Source organism: Eubalaena glacialis, chromosome 1, assembly GCF_028564815.1.
Source record: "Eubalaena glacialis isolate mEubGla1 chromosome 1, mEubGla1.1.hap2.+ XY, whole genome shotgun sequence".
NCBI lineage: Eukaryota > Metazoa > Chordata > Mammalia > Artiodactyla > Balaenidae > Eubalaena > Eubalaena glacialis.
In genome coordinates this window covers 65,288,379-65,308,123 of record NC_083716.1, presented here as the reverse complement: position 1 = coordinate 65,308,123, position 19,745 = coordinate 65,288,379, and the positions used below count along the sequence as shown (strand labels likewise).

General features: G+C 46.3%; 1 protein-coding gene across 1 annotated transcript in view; it reads left to right on the top strand.

Annotated features, from left to right (window-relative positions):
• HK1 (hexokinase 1) overlaps nt 1–19,745 on the top strand; it is a 71,022-nt gene that overhangs the window by 26,173 nt on the left and 25,104 nt on the right. The window contains exons 3-7 of the mRNA XM_061181432.1: nt 4,257–4,405; nt 9,978–10,097; nt 13,681–13,776; nt 14,394–14,493; nt 14,607–14,790. Of these exons, the coding sequence (XP_061037415.1) occupies nt 4,257–4,405; nt 9,978–10,097; nt 13,681–13,776; nt 14,394–14,493; nt 14,607–14,790 (649 nt within the window). The remainder of the gene's footprint in view (nt 1–4,256; nt 4,406–9,977; nt 10,098–13,680; nt 13,777–14,393; nt 14,494–14,606; nt 14,791–19,745) is intronic.

Below are 19,745 nucleotides of genomic sequence, written 5' to 3'. Positions count from 1 at the left end.
TCCTTCCCGACCTAGAGGCAGCTGAGACCATTTTCACTTATCTTGCTTGAAAACTTCAGGCCTGGGTCCTGCAAAGGTGCTGCTTGAAACCTGATCCCTTTCTGCATGAAGGGCTGAAAGCTCTTACCCGATGTGTGTTGACACTGACACCAATAAGCAGGAGATGCCGGACCATCACCTGGAACTTGAGCACAAGAACCTTTTACTTAGGCCTTTCACTCAACTGAAAATGAGACTTTTGACCGGGCTGGCAACTGAAAAATTTCCCAAGCTATTGTTTTTAAGTTATGATGAAAGCCAGTGTAAAACATGAAATAAATAAATGGTTTTATTTTTTGAAAACCATTAAAACAGTAAATAATTAAATTAAAATGTTGTTAACAAAATAAAAAGTACCCATATTTTCATCCTAGCACGGTGTTTGCTTTTGTGCCTATTATTTCCCTATGCACAAGTGGTTTATAGTTGCTTACCGGAAGGAGTTTTCATTATCTTCATTAAAGATCAAAGCAAAAGAACAGAGTCAGAAGCTGCAAGGAATCATGGATGTTGACGAGACCCCCAAAGAGAGATGTAGCTGTTCCTGATGTGCTGAAGTCTCACTTTGATGCTGTCCTTGAGGATCCTTGTCCCCGAGGTCTGTCCAGGAGGCAGTTTTATCCAACGGTTATGAATTTGGGCTTTGGATTCAAATTCTGGCTCTGCCACTTACTGGCCGTGTGCTTTGGCAAGTTACCTAATCCCTCCCAGCCTTTACTTGCTCATCTGTAGAAATGGGGATCATAATAGTACCTATTTCATAGGGTGGAGAGGGTTAAAAGTAAAATGAGGCATATGAAGTACTTAGCGACTGGAGTACAGAAAGGCTCAATGAATGATGGTTAAATAAAGTGCTTTTGGTGTTCTAGTAATTCTTCCTCCTGAGAGGAAGCACCTCATACCAAATTCATTTTTTTAACCGAGTAGTAGTGTAAGCACCATAGGGGTTAGGATTCTGATGGGAGCCCAAAGAAAACCCTAAACTGATTTGAACAACCTGTAACATCAGGGTCAGAATTTCCTACAAAGCTATGACACCTGCTTCCCAGCATTCTCCCTTGGTCTCTTTCCTTTGGACCATAGAAGCAGTTTTTGTTTGTTTGTTTGTTTTAATTAATTAACTTATTTATTTATTTTTGGCTGCGTTGGGTCTTCGCGGGCTTTCTCTAGTTGCAGCGAGCGGGGGCTACTCTTTGTTGCGGTGCGCGGGCTTCTCATTGCAGTGGCTTCTCTTGTTGCAGAACACAGGCTCTAGGCGTGCGGGCTTCAGTTGTTGTGGCTCGCGGGCTCTAGAGCGCAGGCTCAGTAGTTGTGGCGCATGGGCTTAGTTGCTCCGCGGCATGTGGGATCTTCCTGGACCAGGGCTCGAACCTGTGTCCCCTGCATTGGCAGGCGGATTCTTAACCACTGCGCCACCAGGGAAGTCATGATAGAAGCAATTTAAAAACAACGTCATCGTGGGGAATTCCCTGGCGGTCCAGTGGTTAGGACTCCACATTTCCACTGCAGGGGGCATGGGTTTGATCCCTGGCCGGGGAACTAAGGTTCTGCATGCCACATGGTGCGGCCAAAAAAACCCCCCCAAAAACAGTGACATCATGTGGTATATCTATACAGTGGAATATAACTCAGTCGTAAAAAGGAATGAGGTACTGATACATGCTACAGCATAGGTGAGCCTTGAAAACATCATGGTAGATGAAAGAAGCCAACCACAGGGGACCACATATTGTAGTCCACTGATATGAAATGTCCAAAATAGGGAAATCTCTAGAGAACAGACAATGGATTAGTGGTTGTTGGTGGACGAGGGGGTTTGGGAAGAAATGGGGAGTGACTGCAAATGGGTACGGAGTTTCTTTTGGGGATGACGGAAAATTTCTATAATTAGATAGTGGTGATGGTTGCGCAACTCTGTAAATATACTAAAACCCACCAAAGTGTACACTTTAAAATGTGATAGGTGAATTATTTCTCAATAAAGCTATTATTAAAAAAAAAAAATACCAACCAACCTGCGGTATAACTGCTTCCTGTTTTATGAACAACAAGCAAGGCTGCCTTGAATGAATGAATGGGCCACCAACCCTTGTGATCAAGCAGCTACCAAGCACTTATTGAGCTGTCCTGGGTGCCAAGGGCAGATGTAAAGAATCCTAAGTTGTGGTTCTTCCCTCAAGGAGCTTGAGAGGGTAAGAACAGAAATTCAGTGTGAGAAGACTTTGGTTCATTCATTGATTCCTTTCCACCCTCATTTGTTCAAGTATTTGTTGTGTTCTTACTGTATGCCAAACAACCATTCTAAGCTCCAGAAATAGAGCAGTGTGTCGGAGCTTAAAGCTTGGTAGAATCAAATACAAAGATGGCGTCAGCTTTATAAAAGAAAAGCTGTTTTTTTAAAGAAGCCAACCACTACGTAAGAAAAAAATTAAAGAGCTCAAGGGACCCAGGATAGCCAAAACAATCTTGAAAAAGAAGAACAAAGTTGGAGGACTTTCACTTCCCAGTTTCAAAATTTCAAAGCAGTAGTAGTCAAGACAGTGTGGTACGGCCATAAGGTTAGACATATAGATCAGTGGATCAAAACTGAGAGTTCACTATGTCAATTACATCTCAATAAAACTGGGGAAAAAAGAATGGGGAGTCCAGAAATACCCATACATTTATAGTCACTTGATTTTTGACAAGGGTGCCAATGAGGGAAAGAGTAGTCTTTTCAACAAATGGTGCTGGAATTTGACAGTGGATATCCACATGCAAAAGAATGAAGTTGGACCTCTACCTCATATCATATACAAAAATTAACTCAAAATGGATCAAATACCTAAATGTATGACCTAAAACTATAAAACTCTTAGAAGGAAACATAGGTGCGAATCTTTGTGACCTTGGATTTGGCAATGGATTTTTAGAAATAACACCAAAAGCACTAACAACAGAAGAAAAAAGTAGATAAGTTGCACTTCATCAAAATTAAAACCTTTTATGCTTCAAAAGTCACCATCAAGAAAATGAAAAGATAGTGAGACAGTGAGAATGTAACATCAGAAGTAAAATTAACAGATTTTAATTGATTTTGGAGGAGAATGAGTGAGGGTAACTAGGGTAAAGAATATTAGATAGTGGCTTAATGGTTTGGAATCTTGCCCATCATGGCCTCCTCCATTGGTGCTGTATCATGGTCTTGGCATACAGTCCCGTCATCTTTCTCTGTCCCACTGAGGTCCACCCCAATCACTGCACACATTGGTCTTCACGAATATAACCGTATCAAGCCAGTTTACTCCTATCTGACCAAGAGAGACTTCTGTTAAAAACATCCCCCGGGTGGAAACAACACAAGTGTCCAGCAACAGATGAATGGATACACATACAATGGAGTATCATCCAGCCTCAAAAAGGAGTGAACTACTGATACAGGCTATAACATGGATGAATCTTTGAGACTATGCAAGGTGAAATAAGCCAGACACAAAGGGACAAATACTGTATGATTCCGCTTACATGAAATATCTAGAATAGGCAAATTCATAGAGATAGAAAGTAGAATCGTGGTTGCCTGGGACTAGGGACAGGGGAAATGGGGAGTTAATGCTTAATGGTTATAGAGGTTCTGTTTAGGATGATGAGAAATTTTGGGAATGGTGGTGATGGTTGTACAACATTGTGAATGTATTTAGTGTCAGTGAACTGTACACTTAGAAATGGTTGCAGTGGAAAATTTTATGATATGTATATTTTACCACAATTAAAAAAAAAAAAATCCCCCGGGGAATCAGTGGAGCTCTGGACTAGCGGGAATTGGTGTCTGAGCTGATGGGGAAGGAACCCAAGGCATGGAATGGACCTCAGATGTAGGGTTTTCTCTGACTTGAAATGCTGTTTTTGTCTTTATGGATAACATAGCCATTTGTGAAAAAGGGTAAGAAATTAGAGAAAGATGGGTAGGGCTTGGTACTTAAGTCCATAGTTCCATTCTCCTATAGTCGGGAGTGCGCAGGACTGTGTGAAGCTGTCTATCTAGGGACGCCCGGCTGGGAGAGGGTTTCTCTTGCCCACTCTTCCAGGCGGGGCAGTGGTCCGATGGGGTCTGAATGACTCCTGCTTCTGGCCGAAAGCACGGCGCGGTGGGGCCGGACCCTGTTGAAAAGCGGGCAGAGCATGAGACTTTCCCGGAGCACTTGAATCTGATGTGATACTGTTGTCTCCCTAAACAGAAAAGGGAGATTTCATTGCCCTGGATCTTGGCGGGTCTTCCTTTCGAATTCTGCGGGTGCAAGTGAATCATGAGCAAAAACAGACTGTTCATATGGAGTCCGAGGTTTACGACACCCCGGAGAACATCATGCACGGCAGTGGAAGCCAGGTGGGTCCCTGCTCCCTTCCGATCGGCCCCTGTGGCCCAAGCATCAGGCCCCAGGGTACCTCCAGGAACCAGACCCCAAAGCACTGGGAGTCCATCATAGGCACGAGTGGAGGACTCTTGGGTGGAAGAGTGTGACTGCCTGAAGAGACCCCACCATGTGCGTAAACTGGTGGATGGGAGGGGGCTGCTGGGACTCTCAGGTAAGGGGTGCGAAGAGGAGGCCCAGCAGGTAAATGCATCCATTCCCTAAGGATCCTGGGGTTGGTTCCCCAGCAGAGGGGTAGCAGAGCCTTGGGGGAAAACCCTTCTTCCAAGCCATTGTCGTCCTCACCCAGTTCACCAAAGACCCAGGCCTCATAGGTTATGACTGTCACCTTGTGGGGCAGCAGGAATCTGAGCTCATAGCCTGAGGGCTATTATAAAGGGCTCCTGGCTACCCGATTTAATAGTCTTCTACAAGTCCTTGGCCCAGAAAGCACCGAGGGCAAGGCCTTGCCTGGAAAGTCACCATCCCTTCCTCTCACACGCGTAACCCCTGCCAACGGAAGGGCTGCCTTCCTTTGCTGGTCGAGGCTGTGGGCATGCTCAGAAGGGCCTGTCCACCCTCCCTGCTTCCCCATCTGGTCGTGGTGGGTGATGGGCCGAAGGCTCACTGAGGACCCTGTGATCAGGGTGTGGGCAGCCCCCGGTCAGGTTTTCAGTCATTTCAGGGTCCTGTTCTACTCCTCACCCTCTCCTGTAGGTGTTCTGGCCACTCCCATTTGAAGCTCGCCTCCTGAGTCATGGCCTTTGTCAGGATATGTATTATTCAGAGCTTGCCAAATATTTGCTTTAAGGAGGGTGTGTTCACGGCAAGGTTCATGACTAAGTTCTCCAAAAAACTTACTGGTTCTGGGCTGGACTTTGAGATGAGACCCAGAGCCTTCTCTTGGCTCCACTTTGTTCCTAAATTAACGTGGGTGGGACCTGATGCAAGCTCTCTGCCTTTTCCTTCTACGAGAGAAAAGGGCTAATCCCGGCCTTTAACCTACTGCCGGCAGGTTGGGTTCAGAGCTTTTTAGACCATGTCACAGTGAGCATTGAAGGGGACACTGTCCCTAGGACAGATGGGCCACTTTTCAGTCAGCTGCTGAAAGAGTGCATCACTCATCTGATGGCCCTGCCGGGAGGTCCCCCTGCCTATCCCTCCATTACTGGGCTTCAGAGACTGGCTCATTCATCCAGTGTGTGCATGAAGGCTGCCAACAAGTAGGTCTCCTCGTCCTGCCCAGTGGTTGCTGCGTTGTTCCTTTATGCAGGTGGCCAGCAGCCTCTGGTTGGCATCCTGCTCTCTCCATTTGCCAAAAGTACTGACCTGTCACTCTGTTCCCCATGGTCTTTGGGTCGAGCCACCTCTGCCTCTTGCTTCACCATTGGGACTCACACCCTGTGCTGCAGACATTCCTGTGTGCTTTGGCCTGACCTTTTAGGAGCAGGGTTTATAAATTAAGGGATGCCTCCCACCTCAGGTGCACACTCCTGCGTCACTTCCACAGTGACTTTCTTCTTTTTTTTTTTTGGGCCACGTTGGGGCATGTGGGATCTTAGTTCCCCAACCAGGGATCGAACCCACACCCCCTGCAGTGGAAGCGCGGAGTCCTAACCACTGGACCGCCAGGGAAGTCCCGTGACTTTCTTCTTATTGCTGCCTCTGGGACCTTGACTCTCCCAGCCTCTGTTCCCATCTTCCCAGCCCCAGGATCACTTTGTTTCCTGCTGTTTCTTCCTCTGTCCCTTTCAAGCAGTCTGCAGAGAAAAGATGGTGATGATGATGATGATAACGATAATGTTATATTGTCATAGCAAAAACTTACATAGAGCTTGTTATGTATGTCACTGATCTAAGCACTTTATTTGGATTAACTCATTTAATCATCACAACAACCCTATGGGGTGGGTATTATTATTATTCCCATTTCACAGATGAGAAAATTGAGGCTTAGATGTTAAGTAACCAGCCCCTTGGGTCACACAGCACTTAAGTGATAGGGCTGGGATTTGAACCCAGGCAGTCTGGCTCCAGATGTTACAGTTTTAGCAACATGGGACACTCATAGGCTAGGTTTTGTCTTTGTTTTAAATTAATTAAAAAATTAATTTATATTTTTATGAAAAATGTTTGATGGTGTGGAAATGTGAGGGCTGTGGGTAAGGAGGAAGGTCCAAGTGATTGAGGGAGAAGGTTAGCAGTAGAAAAATAGGGGTGAAACCGTAACCTCTTGTCCAGAAGTTTGGTGTGAGGTTAGCAATAAGTATTGGTGGTCCATTTTTCTGAGATCTCTTATCGACCTATTGAATATTCTAGTAAACCAAGGGCCCCATTTTGCCCATGAAGCAACTCATACTTATAGACTGTGAATTGTGCTGAATTCTTGGGGTTGTGATCTCGTCTTCTGTAATGTACAGGAATTTTTGCTAGATTTTTAAACCTTTTATTCAAAATAATTTGAAACTTACAGAAAAGCTTTAAGATAAGCACAAAGAGCTTTTTATACCCTTTATCCAGATTTCCCAATTAACTATTTGCTTTATCCTTCTTTCTCTCTTTCTCTGCACAAGCACACACACACACACACACACACGCAGACACACACACACACACAGACACACAAGGTATCTCGAAAGTTTCAGTGCAATTTTAAGCTTTAATAATTTCAGAAGCATAAATGCAACCTTCTTAAAACATCACTTATTTAGTTTTGGGAATTTTGAATACTAAATAAATAATTTAAATTTATTTAAATTATATAAATGTACATGTTGTCAGGAAAGAAAAAAAAATGTTTTTTAGACACTAAAATTTTGCGTGCGGAGAGGCTGGGTAACTTCCCTTTCTGGCTGGTCACAGACGTGGGTTAGCCTAGGGGAACGCCCCTGGGTTGGGGACATTTCCTTCTTAGCAGAGCACTAAGGGGTGGGTGTGTTTGGCTTGAATGGGGGCGGGGGGCTGCTTCCAGCGCCCCAGCCCTGTGAATCCACTTCTGCGGCTGAGCTCTCCCTGCCTCTTCCTGCCCACAGCCTGCCTTCCTTCCTTCCGCCCAGCCAGCTCTCTTGAGGGCCTGGGAGCCTGGAGCTTCTGAGTGCAGATGACGTGGGGCGAGCTGACGGGCTTAGTAATGGGTTTATGTTGCTCAGAAATGTAGGTCGCAGGAAGTTTAGCTGGGCTTCTCCTGGGAAGGTGGTCATGTGTCTCCTTAGTCAGTCGCCGCTGTAGCCATGACCTGAGTAATAGTGACTCAGGGACAGAGACTCCCAAGTCAAAACTGACAATTTTTCATTTACCTTGGCAGGAAAGTCAGACTGTAGAGCTGGGTCAAGGACACCTGGGGCTAGGTCTCTCAAGGAGACCCTGCACAGTGGCTGTGAGGGCGGCAGTGATCCCCCAGCCCGCAGAGGCCCCCGTCCCACAGCCTGGCCCCGCTCTGGCCTGGCCCTTGGCTGGACTCCTCCTATACAATTTATCTGACGTTTTGTTTTGGTTTCCTCTGCCCCTTCAATCTGTCAGGGAGCCCCGGCAGATTGGCCAGGAGTGAGTGAACCACGACCTCGGTGAAGAGGCGTCCTCTTCTCCCCTCGAACTACAGCCCTGGTCGGGGAGAGGGAGTGGGTGCTGCTTGTGGTCTAGTTTTGTTTTGTTTTTGAATTCAGGCTGGAATCAGAAAGCTGTGGATTCTGGCAGGTGGTCCTTGTGCCCTTCCCCCGCTCCTCCCTGGGCTGGTCCCTTATTCCTCCATAGCCCTTTATCCAAAACATACCCGCACAGACTGGGGACCAGCCCCCTCCCCTGTGTTTCTCCCCAAATCCCTTTAGATGCGGAGGGAAGAGAAGGAGAGGGGAGGGGACCTGCCCCCTCCTCAGGCATCTGGGAGCGACCTACCCCCATGGGCTTCACTCTTTACTGTGGGCTCTCTCCCTGACACTTTTGTTAAAATCGAGCCTGAATAAAACTATAAGTTTAATATGGGGGGAAAAAAAGGATACCCTGCAAATAAAGCCTTCAGGCAGATGACCTTGTCTGGGAACATGGGCTGGGGTTGCTTCCTGTGACCCTGTGGTTTGGCTCTGCCAACACTGCCTTCTCTGGGCTTTGAGGAGCTCCATTAGCTGTGTCAATCCCATATACAAGGGAGGTCTAGTGGTCTGTGTTAGATGACAGCCATGTGAAAAAAACCAGAGAGGTTACCTAGTCTGTGGCATATGGTTGCTGAAAGAGCATATATATGCTTTGGTTACATTAATAGAGGTATAGAGCCAAGGGAAAGGGAGGTTCTTAGTTCAACTAAGCTTTCCTCTTGGTCAGAACACATATAAAATATTATATTCAGTTCTGGATACATTTTAGAGAAGAGGGGAGGTATTGGAGAGATCCAAAAAGGTTGCCTTAGAGGTGGTGAGTGTCCCGTCATTGACAGTATTCACGCAGAGGCTAGGGAAACAGCGTTCTGGGTTCTTCCTAGTGGAGTCTAAGATACGTATACATATCCCGGCCACATGTTGTGGAGCTGGCAAACTTAAATTGCAATTCACTAAATAAATTGTGGTATAGTCACACCATAGAATACTGTGCGGCAGTGAGAATCAACAATCTACAGAGACACACAACGTGGATGACACACACATAGTGTAGAGGAAAAGAAGGCAGACACCAACGAGTGCACACTGTTGTTCCATTTATACGTAGTAGACAACCAGGCAAAACTAATCGAGGGTGGTGGAAGTCAGAGTGGCTGCCGATTGCCCTTGTGGGGTTGGGTGGCAGCAGCAGTGGCTGCACGAGGTGGGTGTCTGGGTGCTGATAACGTTGTGTTTCTCGATCTGGGTGCTGGTGACACAGGTGGGTGCAGCTTGTGAGAATCCAGTGAACCCTATACTTAGGATGTCTGCACTTTTTTGCATGCATATTATACTTGAGTAAAAAGTAAAAATTTGTTAACCTGAAGATTCTGAAATCACGCAAGTGGGCTAGAAGCTAGGAATATATATGTATTACGTGGAGCTTCTGGAATTGACAGAGCGAGGGAGATAGAGATGGAGATAGAGATACAGAGAAGGGGCCAAATGGCCACTCCACCTGGGTGGCTGCTGGTGATCTATGGCCTGTGTGTTATGGAGGATGAGCTGATTTTCTCTTATTTTTACATTTCCTCAGTACCCAGATAATACATCTTAGTGACCACTGAGAGGCCAGTTCTGTGGGAAGCCTTTAAAAGGCTTCCTAAGCCGTGGTGGCCCATGAAGCAGGCTCTTTTCAAGGGACTCTTCTTTGCCAGTCACACACAGCATGGCTTTTCTTTTTACTTTGGCCGTGCCGTGAGGCATGCAGGATCTTAGTTCCCCCACCAGGGATTGAACCTGCGCCCCCTGCAGTGGAAGTCCCCAGCATGGCTTTTCATGCAGGGCCACTGGGTGCCTTGGGTATGGGCAGCTGGGGTAGCCGTGCTCCTTTCTGTGTGGGGCAGAGAATTGTTCACATTTTTCCTGAAATGCTAAGTCCCCTTCCTCCCTCCTGACTGCTCTCTTGTGCTTCCTCCAGCTTTTTGATCATGTCGCTGAGTGCCTGGGAGACTTCATGGAGAAAAAAAAAATCAAGGACAAGAAATTACCTGTCGGATTCACGTTTTCTTTCCCTTGTCGGCAATCCAAAATAGACGAGGTAAGACATTCTGGAATTATAGTGCTCCACAGAAGCCCCATAGGGGAAATGCTAATGAACCCTTTCTCTTGACTACTTTTCCCTTTTGCTTACAGGATGGCTTGTGTATCTTGTATTTTTTAGAAATATTTATAGAAATTAATGTAAGGTCATGATAATCATGTTTATTTTTTAATTGCTTTAATTATATATGTATTTTTGGAGACAAATCATGGTATTTGTGGCCATTAGGTAGAGAGAACCATTTCTTAAACTCAAGCAAGTGAAGGAAAACAAAGTAGGTTTAGTGACCTTTCACAAGGCCTGTTGCTGGTACGAGTTTCCCTTGCTTTTGAGAACTGAGGCTTGATAGCCACACTCCCTGGGCAGTGACAGGGTGAGACACCCCTCCTCCCACAAGGAGAGGTGGGAGATGGCCTGGGAATGAAGCGACAGTGCTGGCTGTATGCTTGTTCATCAGTGGCTGTGGCCCGAGTGCCATCCCTGTGTGGGCTGGGCTAGGCCCTGGGAAAGAGCTGCACGCAGATGTGGCCTGCCCCCAAGAGGTGCAGTCTTTCAGGGAAGGAGGCATTGCAGAAGTGGAGAGGGAACGTCCTTAGGGGCACAAAAGCCCCGCAGGGCAGGGCAGATGTGCCTGGCAAAGAAGGAGCCAAAAGTGTGCCCCCCACCTGCCAGCCTTGATTCCCATCCGGAGAGGGCTTCCTAAACTGGGCATGCTTCCTGCCAGGAAGCCAGTGGATCACAGGCTCTAATTACCCATCCGGAGGCCTGTGCCCACTCCTCAAGGCTGCCCGGGACCTTCAAGGCTGTCCAAATCTAGACCAGCTGCCTTTTTCCACAGATGAGCAAAGTGGGCCTCAGAGGAGTTGGGGAAACTGCCCACAAGGAAATGGGCAGAAGTGGTGGGAATAGGATCAATCTCCTGATTTCCAACCCACGTTCTTTCCACAATACCATGTTCTCCGAGGGTTTTGGAGGCCTGAGGGTTGAAGGGAAGAAAACAGAGTGTCCAGGGGCTTTTGGAATGCCTGGCTCGGCTGCAGGCTGCTGCTTGCCCTTCCCGGTGCATCCTGCAGGCTGTGTGGCTTTCAGAGCGCGGGGCAGCCCAGTGTGGAAAAGCTCCCCATCGCTGTGTCACCCCGGAGGCTACAGGGCCTGAACAGCAGCCCCTTCCAACCCTGCCGCGTTTATAGTGACTTCCTCCATTCGGAGGAAAAGTCAAGTAGAACAATTTTTTTTCTTTTCTAGTATCCTTGATTAAAAAAAAAATACAGATGCAATATGTAAAACAATTGAAATAATATAAAGGTGTAAAGCAAAAAGTAAAAATTCCTACCCTTCTACATTCCCAAGCGAATAACCATTGGATGTCTGTCCTTAATGTTTCTCCATTAATATACACACAGAGATGGATCATATTGTATAAATTGCAGTGTCACCGCTTACAAATGGCGGTTAAGTTCCAAACTTGGGGAAGAGGCATGAATCATACATAGTCAGTGTTATCCTTTAATCTCAGGATGTGGCTCTTAGAAGTTCAGTAGCCAAAAATTATCTTAGCATTTTGTTTCCCTTCCCAATTTGGCTCTGACAAAAGTTCACTGGGGCTGTGGAAACCAAGGTCTGGTTTGAAAGTGCAGAAAGGTGATCAGGTAATAACGGCATTTCTCTTGTTCTCTCTTTTTTTTTTTTTTTGTGGTGAAGGAAAGTGCAGCATTTATTGCAGGGTACCAAGCAAGGAGTCCAGGCAGCTAGCACTCCCCAGTGGCTTTTAGGGAAAGGTTTTTTAAAGATAGGGTGAGGAAGAGGGTTGCAGGGTGAGTGATCAGCTCATGGAAGGTCTGCTGATTGGTTGGTGGTGAGATAATGGGGAGTCAACATCATCAACCTTCTGGTTCCAACCAGTCTTGGGTCTAATGTGCTTGTGAGCAGCATACAGTTAACTTCTTCCACCTGGTGGTGGTTTCAATATCTGCAAAAAGGATCAAAGAATTTGGCTCAGAATATTATCTATAGCCCTTGAAAAAGAACTAAATGTCCTTGAATTTGTTTAATAGCTAAACTGATATTATTTTGTCTTGCTTGACTGCTTTTCTTTGTTTCTGCATTTTCCCACTTCTCTGATTAAATTTATTCTTTGGAATTCAGGGAAGGCCTAGGAGGTCTGTCCTAGGAAGGCCCCATAGGGTCCCGCTTGGTTTTGAATATTTATAAAATTTATAATCTTCTTTATACATTCATTGATGGACACAGGTGGCTTCTATATCTTGGCTTTTGTAAATAGTGCTGCAATGAACCCAAGTGTACATATATCTCTTTGATTTAGTGTTTTCATTGTCTTTATGTAAATACACAGAAGTGGAAATGCTGGATTGTATGGTAGTTCTATTTTCAGTTTTTTGAGGAACCTCCATACTGTTTTCCATAGTGGCTGCACCAATATGCATGCCCACAAACATGTACAAGGGTTTCCTTTTCTCCATGACGTCTCAAACAATTGTTATTTGTTGTTTTTTGGATAATAGCCATTCTGAAAGGTGTGAGGTGATATCTCACTTTGGTTTTGATTTTCATATCCCTGATAATTAGTGATATTGAGCATATTTTCATGTGTCTGTTGGCCATCTGTATGTCTTCCTTGGAAAAATGTCTATTCAGGTCCTATGCCCATTATTTAATCAGACAGTTTTTTTGTTTTGAGAGATTTTTTTATACTCAGTTGTATGAGTTCTTTGTATATTTTGGATATTAACCCCTTATGGGATATATCATTTGCAAATATCTTTTCCCATTCAGTAGGTTGCCTTTTCATTTTTTTTTTTTTTAACATCTTTATTGGAGTATAATTGCTTTACAATGGTGTGTTAGTTTCTGCTTTATAACAAAGTGAATCAGTTATACATATACATATGTTCCCATATCTCTTCCCTCTTGCGTCTCCCTCCCTCCCACCCTCCCTATCCCACCCCTCTAGGTGTTCACAAAGCACCGAGCTGATCTCCCTGTGCTATGCGGCTGCTTCCCACTAGCTATCTATTTTACATTTGGTAGTGTATATATGTCCATGCCACTCTCTCACCCTGTCACATCTTACCCCTCCCCCCCCATATCCTCAAGTCCATTCTCTAGTAGGTCTGTGTCTTTATTCCCGTCTTGCCACTAGGTTCTTCATGACCTTTTTTTTTTTTTTCCTTAGATTCCATATATATGTGTTAGCATACTGTATTTGTTTTTCTCTTTCTAACTTACTTCACTCTGTATGACAATCTTGTTCTCTTTTCAAATGAAGTCTGGCTGTGCAGTTGACATCAGTTAGATTTGCGTGCCATGTGACACCACGGCACTGGCCAGCCACTGGCTGTATTTGAGCATGAGCTGCAGGGTTTTTCCCCATGGCAGCCCCCAGAGAAATCCATTGTGTGGACGGATAAACAGGAGATAGGACAGAGTCTGGCTCTGTTACCGAGTGTGATCTGGAGTGAACCTCTTGTCCCCTCTGGGCCTCCGCTTCTGTCACTGTCCTTGAGCAGACCTCCCAGGGACCTCCCAGCCCTCTTCCAACCCCATCTACTCTCCTTTGCAGGCCATCCTGATCACCTGGACAAAGAGATTTAAAGCGAGTGGAGTGGAGGGAACGGATGTGGTGAAGCTGCTTGAGAAAGCCATCAAAAAGCGCGGGGTAACTTCTCACTGGCCACTTGCCTTGAATACCCGGAGATGGGGGAGTGTGGGGAGAAGGCTGTGTGACCAAGGCTCTTTCAGGGGACAGTAGTGCATGGCCTGAGCCATCACATGGCCGGGGGGAGGGCAATCCTTGAAGACCCAGGCAGATGAGTGGTGAGAGTTCACGGTCTAGAAGGTCGGGGCTGGGTCAAAGCAGAGCTGTCCGAGGTGCTGCCCCAAAGAGCCAAGCCCTTGGGCAGGGGATGGCCTCCTTCCAACAGGAGGGCAGCTGTGCAGGGAGCTGGCATGGTCGAGTGCAGCAGGCCGGCGTTGCATCAAGTGCAGAAGGCACATGGATGCAGTGGGGTGGTTTGCACAGGGCTGTGGCTCTGTGAGTAAAATCCATTCTGAAAAGAATCTTAAGCCAGATAATGAAGGGCACCTTGCCGTCTCCACAGCGTGATCACTGCGCTCTAATCCAGTGAATTTGAGTGCCAGCAGTAATGAAAGCAGCACCGCCCACGGGGGCAGTGGCAGCTGTGAAAATAGGAGCCCTCCCGCCAGGCTGTCTTGAAGCTTGTGATCTCTGCTGCACATGTGAGTGGACGGTGACACCCCCTTTTCTCCCCCAAGGACTATGATGCCAACGTTGTGGCTGTGGTGAACGACACTGTGGGGACCATGATGACCTGTGGCTACGACGACCAGCAGTGTGAAGTCGGCCTCATCATTGGTAACTCCCACCGTGTCCTCGTCCCTTCCTGAAGCCGGTGTTTCCAGAAGGCACCGCCTCCTCTCTCATGACTGCGTGCGGTCACAGCTTCTGATCTCGTCTCTCTCTCCAAGGCACGGGCACCAACGCGTGCTACATGGAGGAACTGAGGCACATCGACCTGGTGGAAGGCGACGAAGGGAGGATGTGCATCAACACCGAGTGGGGGGCCTTCGGAGACGACGGGGCCCTGGAGGACATCCGCACCGAGTTCGACCGGGAGATTGACCGGGGCTCACTCAACCCCGGGAAGCAGCTGTGAGTCCCACCCTTTCTAACTAGTCATATAGAGAACTTAGGGGACACTTAACGGAAGATTTGGGGTGGGAGGTGGGAGGGGCAGGAAGCCAGGTGATCAGAAAAGGAAAAGCCCGTCAAGTGTGTGTTATCTCTCACTTCTTTGGAGAGATACACAGCTGTGAAGTCTGCAGCTTTAAAAGCGTATTTTATTTTATTTTTATTTTTTAATTTTTTTTGGCTACACGGTGTGGGTTGTGGGATCTTAATTCCCCGACCAGGGATCAAAAAGTATATTTTAAATGATTTTCTCTTTGTTTAATTACACTGTGATTGTGTCCTTGTAAAACATTTTGAAAATTAAAAGCACAGAGTCATTAGCACAAAGCTAAGGTTTAAAAGCGTTTCCATATGCTGTCCTCACTAGGGTTGCTGTTCAGGGTGGGAGAGGCCATCCGTTCATTCAGCACACATTTCTTGAACACTTAGGATGTGCCAGCTCTGTGCTAGGCTCCAGTGATACCAAGTAGCACCTTCCCTTCTAGGACTTAAGGTCTAGTTGGGGAGGGAAGTCACACATGCAAATACCTGTCATGCAGAGGAGTGGGTGAGAGCCATGTGAGTCGTGCAGACCTTGGTGAGACCTTCTTCTTCCATGTCATGTATAGGCAGATGGGTCAGAGCTGATAAAGAACATCACATCAGACTTCTTGGGCAAGTGGGTTTTGGCCTTGGGGAACTCTGGCTACAGAAGTATGAGTGATATTATTCAGGCTGGTGTGGGCATTGCTTCCTTTGAGCTACTTGTTTCCTGAAGTGCACACTCATATTTCTCTGTGATGCTAGCGTGCCGCCAGCTCTCTTTGATCGACCTCCCAGCAGCCTTATCCTGGAGTTGGATGCTGTCAGCCCGCTGGGAGATGTTCACTGACCCTGTTGGCTTAACAGCCCTTATCCTATGTCGGAGAGACACTGTCAGGGAGTTGATTCGTCATTTGGAAACCTATTTTACCTATTACCCAGGCTGGCGATTGGGCTTTCCACCTGAGTTAATGGAATTGCATAAATGGCCAGGCCCCCTCCACTGGGAGTTGTGGTAGTGAATAAATGAGGTCTCTCACGGAGAGAATCCTGAGTTCTTAGGCCCAGCGTCAAATATCTGCTTTGCATGCCGAAGCACCAACCAGCTTGGTAATAAAGAGCCCCAGCTCTGATAGCCAAAGGTTTTTTCCCCTCAATCTATTGACCTAACCCCCAATTCTAAAACCTGACCCCAGCTGACATGAAACTATTTACTGTGCCTGTTTATACATGTCAGTGGAGATCTATGCTTGATTAGACTACGGCCTCAGGCCCCTCTGGGGTTATTCTGTACTATGCGGCATGTGTAACATATTACATCTCTAAAATCCTCAAATGTCCACGTTCCCAAGCACATAAAACCCCAGGGGTTTCAGATAAGAAATTACGTACCTGTAGTTACTATCGATCACTTAATCAGAAGTCACCCTTCTCAGCAGAGCAGGTAGGGCAGTTACCTGTGATAACTGAGCAGATATGGCCCAGGCCCTTGTCTGTTTCCTTAGCCTCAGTGTAGGGATCCTACATGGCTTGGGTGGAAACCTGGATTCTCTGCCCTCCATTCTGACGTAGTTCTGAATTTCTCTAAAGGGCTGAACCATATCCTCAGGCTGAACTGTGAACTGGGCTCACAGTTGGCTTGCAGTAAACATTCTTGGAATGGTGGATGGATAGGGGATGGATGCAAGGATGGGTGGATGGATGGATGGGGGAGTGGAAGATGGATGGTGGGTGAGAGGTGTGGCTGAGTGACTGGGAAATGGGTGGGTGGCTAAACAGGTAAAAGGATAAAAGAGTAAGAAGGGTGGGGTAAGGTCCATCTCCAATATGCTTCCCTGCTTACTGATTACCATAGGTCAGGTCTTGGTAGGAACAGTTCCAAAGAGATGACAGATGCTTGAGTTGTATCATATATTCCTAGAAATAGGCTATTGGCCAGAGAGTCTTTTGCCAAAGTAAATTTACCTGGTCTCTTAGATTTCTGCCTGATTTGGGGCGTCTTCCCTATGTCTTCTGTGCAATGCCAAGTTCTTCAAAGCCCTTTTGTTTTCCTTGTACAAGGGAAAGGTGTTTGCTTCATTTGACTGATGGGGAAATTAAGGCACTAGGATACGGGGATAGGACAAAGCTGGCCCAAGGCTCTTTGTTGCGGTTTAATCTGGGTTAAGTTTGGGGTTTTCTGTCCTGTTGGAAAGTACATGTTTTTCATAGTGAAATTCCAGAATGTCTAAGAGGCATCTCATCATTTATGAACAAAAATCATCAAGGATGGTCTAGAGGAATGTTTTTCTTTCTTTCTTTCTTTTTTTTTTCAGGAATAGATTTTTTTATTTTAATTTTTTAACATTATAAAAACTTATAGTACATGCTTCTTTATATATTTAGGCTTTCTACTTCTTATGATAATTTTGTTTATTTATTTTGTAACCCAAGTATATCTTAGGTCCTGGTCTATGTAATAAAGTCTACGTGAGTCTCTGTAAGTTCAGATTCTGTTTCTATCATACATTTAGTTTTGGCATCTGATGTATTAATTAGCCCCTTTAAGCCTCAGTTCATTTATCTTTAAAATGAATAGAAATAATACAATGATATCATATGGATGTTTGGGGATCAAATAATCTAAGGAATGTAAAGCATTTAGCAATACCTGGTATCTGGTAAGCATTGACGAACTATTACCAAATTATTGTTACATAAATAGTTTATCCTGAGCCATCTTGATCAATGGCACCACTGCTCAAATAGGAAGGTAACCCCCAAACAAATAATCTATATCAACATCTGTTTCTCTGCCTTTGACATTAATTAAAAAAATATTTACCAAGGGCATACTATCCTCAAGGTTCTGCTCTAGGCACTGGATATGGAAGTGACAAAATAGACTGAAAGGAACAAAAACCAAAGCACACATACAACGCATTTTCATGGAGCTTTCATTCTATTAACCTTTTAGAGAAATGTTTTTCTTTTCTTTCTTTTTTTTTTTTGGCCGTGCCACATGGCATGCAGGATCTTAGTTCCCCGACCAGGGATTGAACCTGCGGCCCCCGGCAGTGGAAGCATGGAGTCCTAACCACTGGACCGCTAGGGAAGTCCCCTAGAGCAATGTTTTTCATTAGAATTACCTTAAAAAAAATAATTTTTTTTAAAAAGGGGAATTCCCTGGTGGTCCAGTGGTTAGGATTCTGTGCTTTCACTGCTGAGGGCCCAGGTCCAATCCCTGGTCGCGGAACTAAGATCCCACAAGCCACGTGGTGCGGCCAAAAAATAAAAATAAAATAAAATAATAAATAAGAATTTCATAGAGACCTTTAACAAGCATACTTTTGCCCAGGCATCCTCCCACCCTACCGACCTTCCCTCCCAATTCTGATTCATTTGGCCTGGGCTGAGGCCTGTCTTCAGGAGCCTAAAAGTGATTCCAGTTTTTAACCAGGGTTGAAAACATAGGTGTGTTAGCTCTTTGTAAAGGCTCTGTGCCCAGGTGAACTCCAGCCCACTACGCACCCCCTCATCTGTTTTGACTGAAGTTTGCATTTACTGAGTACTGACCATACACGGCTGACAGGAGGGGTGGCTCCTGCCTTCATTGGTGATTGCTGCTTCAGGACCGCGGGGGAACGGCCCTGAGTATTCAGGAACCCCACCCTAGCCCCCAAGCTAGAAGGTCTGTCTCTAAAAGGGATCAGACATGGCCTTCCTCCCTGCTGCCCGCCGTCCTGGGCCTTTGTTGTTTTGGTCCCATACCTGTCTCCTACTGTAGATGTCAGCCCTACCTTCTTTCATTTTAAATTCCCTGTCTCCTCTTCCTGTCTTCTTGGGCCTCTGGCTCTTTTTCTCTGTTTTGTCTGGAATTTTGAATCCCATTTCCTTGTGATTCCTTCTCACATCTTTCAAAACAAAGGAGACACCGCCCCACAAAACAGCAGTAGCAGTGATCGTAACAGCAGGAAGGTTTGGTCTGGAAAATTCTTTAGCCTGAATGGTGGTGGAGTAACTCCACTTCTTTTCAAGTCATCCCCCAAACATCTGCTTACTTACTGTGGCTCTGCCTGCTCCATGGAATCTCTCAGCAGCTCTAATCCTCATTAGGTGGCCAGAGACCTCACCCTCCTTGTCTGTCCCTGCGCTGCCTGTCGGAGCAGACCCTGGCTGCCAAGGGAACTCCTGATTGGCGTGCAAGTCCTTGCTCTCCTGTCTGAATATGGTCCCCCCCCAACCTTTCCCAGTCTCCCCCAGGCCTGTGCCCACCAGCAGGCAGTGAGGTTGCAACACCGTGGTGCTGCCCACCGGCCTGTGGTTGTAGGCATCCGACGGCTGAGAAGCAGATCACGACTCGCTTGGTTTCACTGGAGGCTCATGAGAAGTGCTGTTTCCTCGTTCTGCTGCTTTGACAGGGACTCTGGGGACTGAGAAAGGACAGGCTCCTGGCCTCTGGCTTCCTTTATCTGGAAGGGGGGATGGCAGTATCTGTGCGTCTAAGAGACCATCGTGTAGAAAGGGGAGCAGATCATTCTGAGTGTCTCCAGATGGCAGAGCAAAAAGCAGTGGGTAGAGGGGTGCCAGGCAGGAGGCTGAGTTTTGTTCATCTGAAGGGGGAAGAACCTTCCTATTGTCATACTTGCCCAACAGGGGGGCAGACTACCTAGAGGAAGTGAGGTGGAGGTGAACAAGCACAGACTGGGTTAGGGGTGGGGCTAGTGGCTGCTAGCGTGACAGTAATACAGGTAACATTTAATGATACGGTCCATGAGAGAGGCAGAACAGCACAGTGATTAGAGCATAGAATCTGGGGCTGGATTTAACTGGATTAAAAATGTGGATTTGCCACTTATCAGCCCTGTGACGATGGGCAAGTTATGTAACCTCTCTATGCCTCAGTTTTCTTTTTT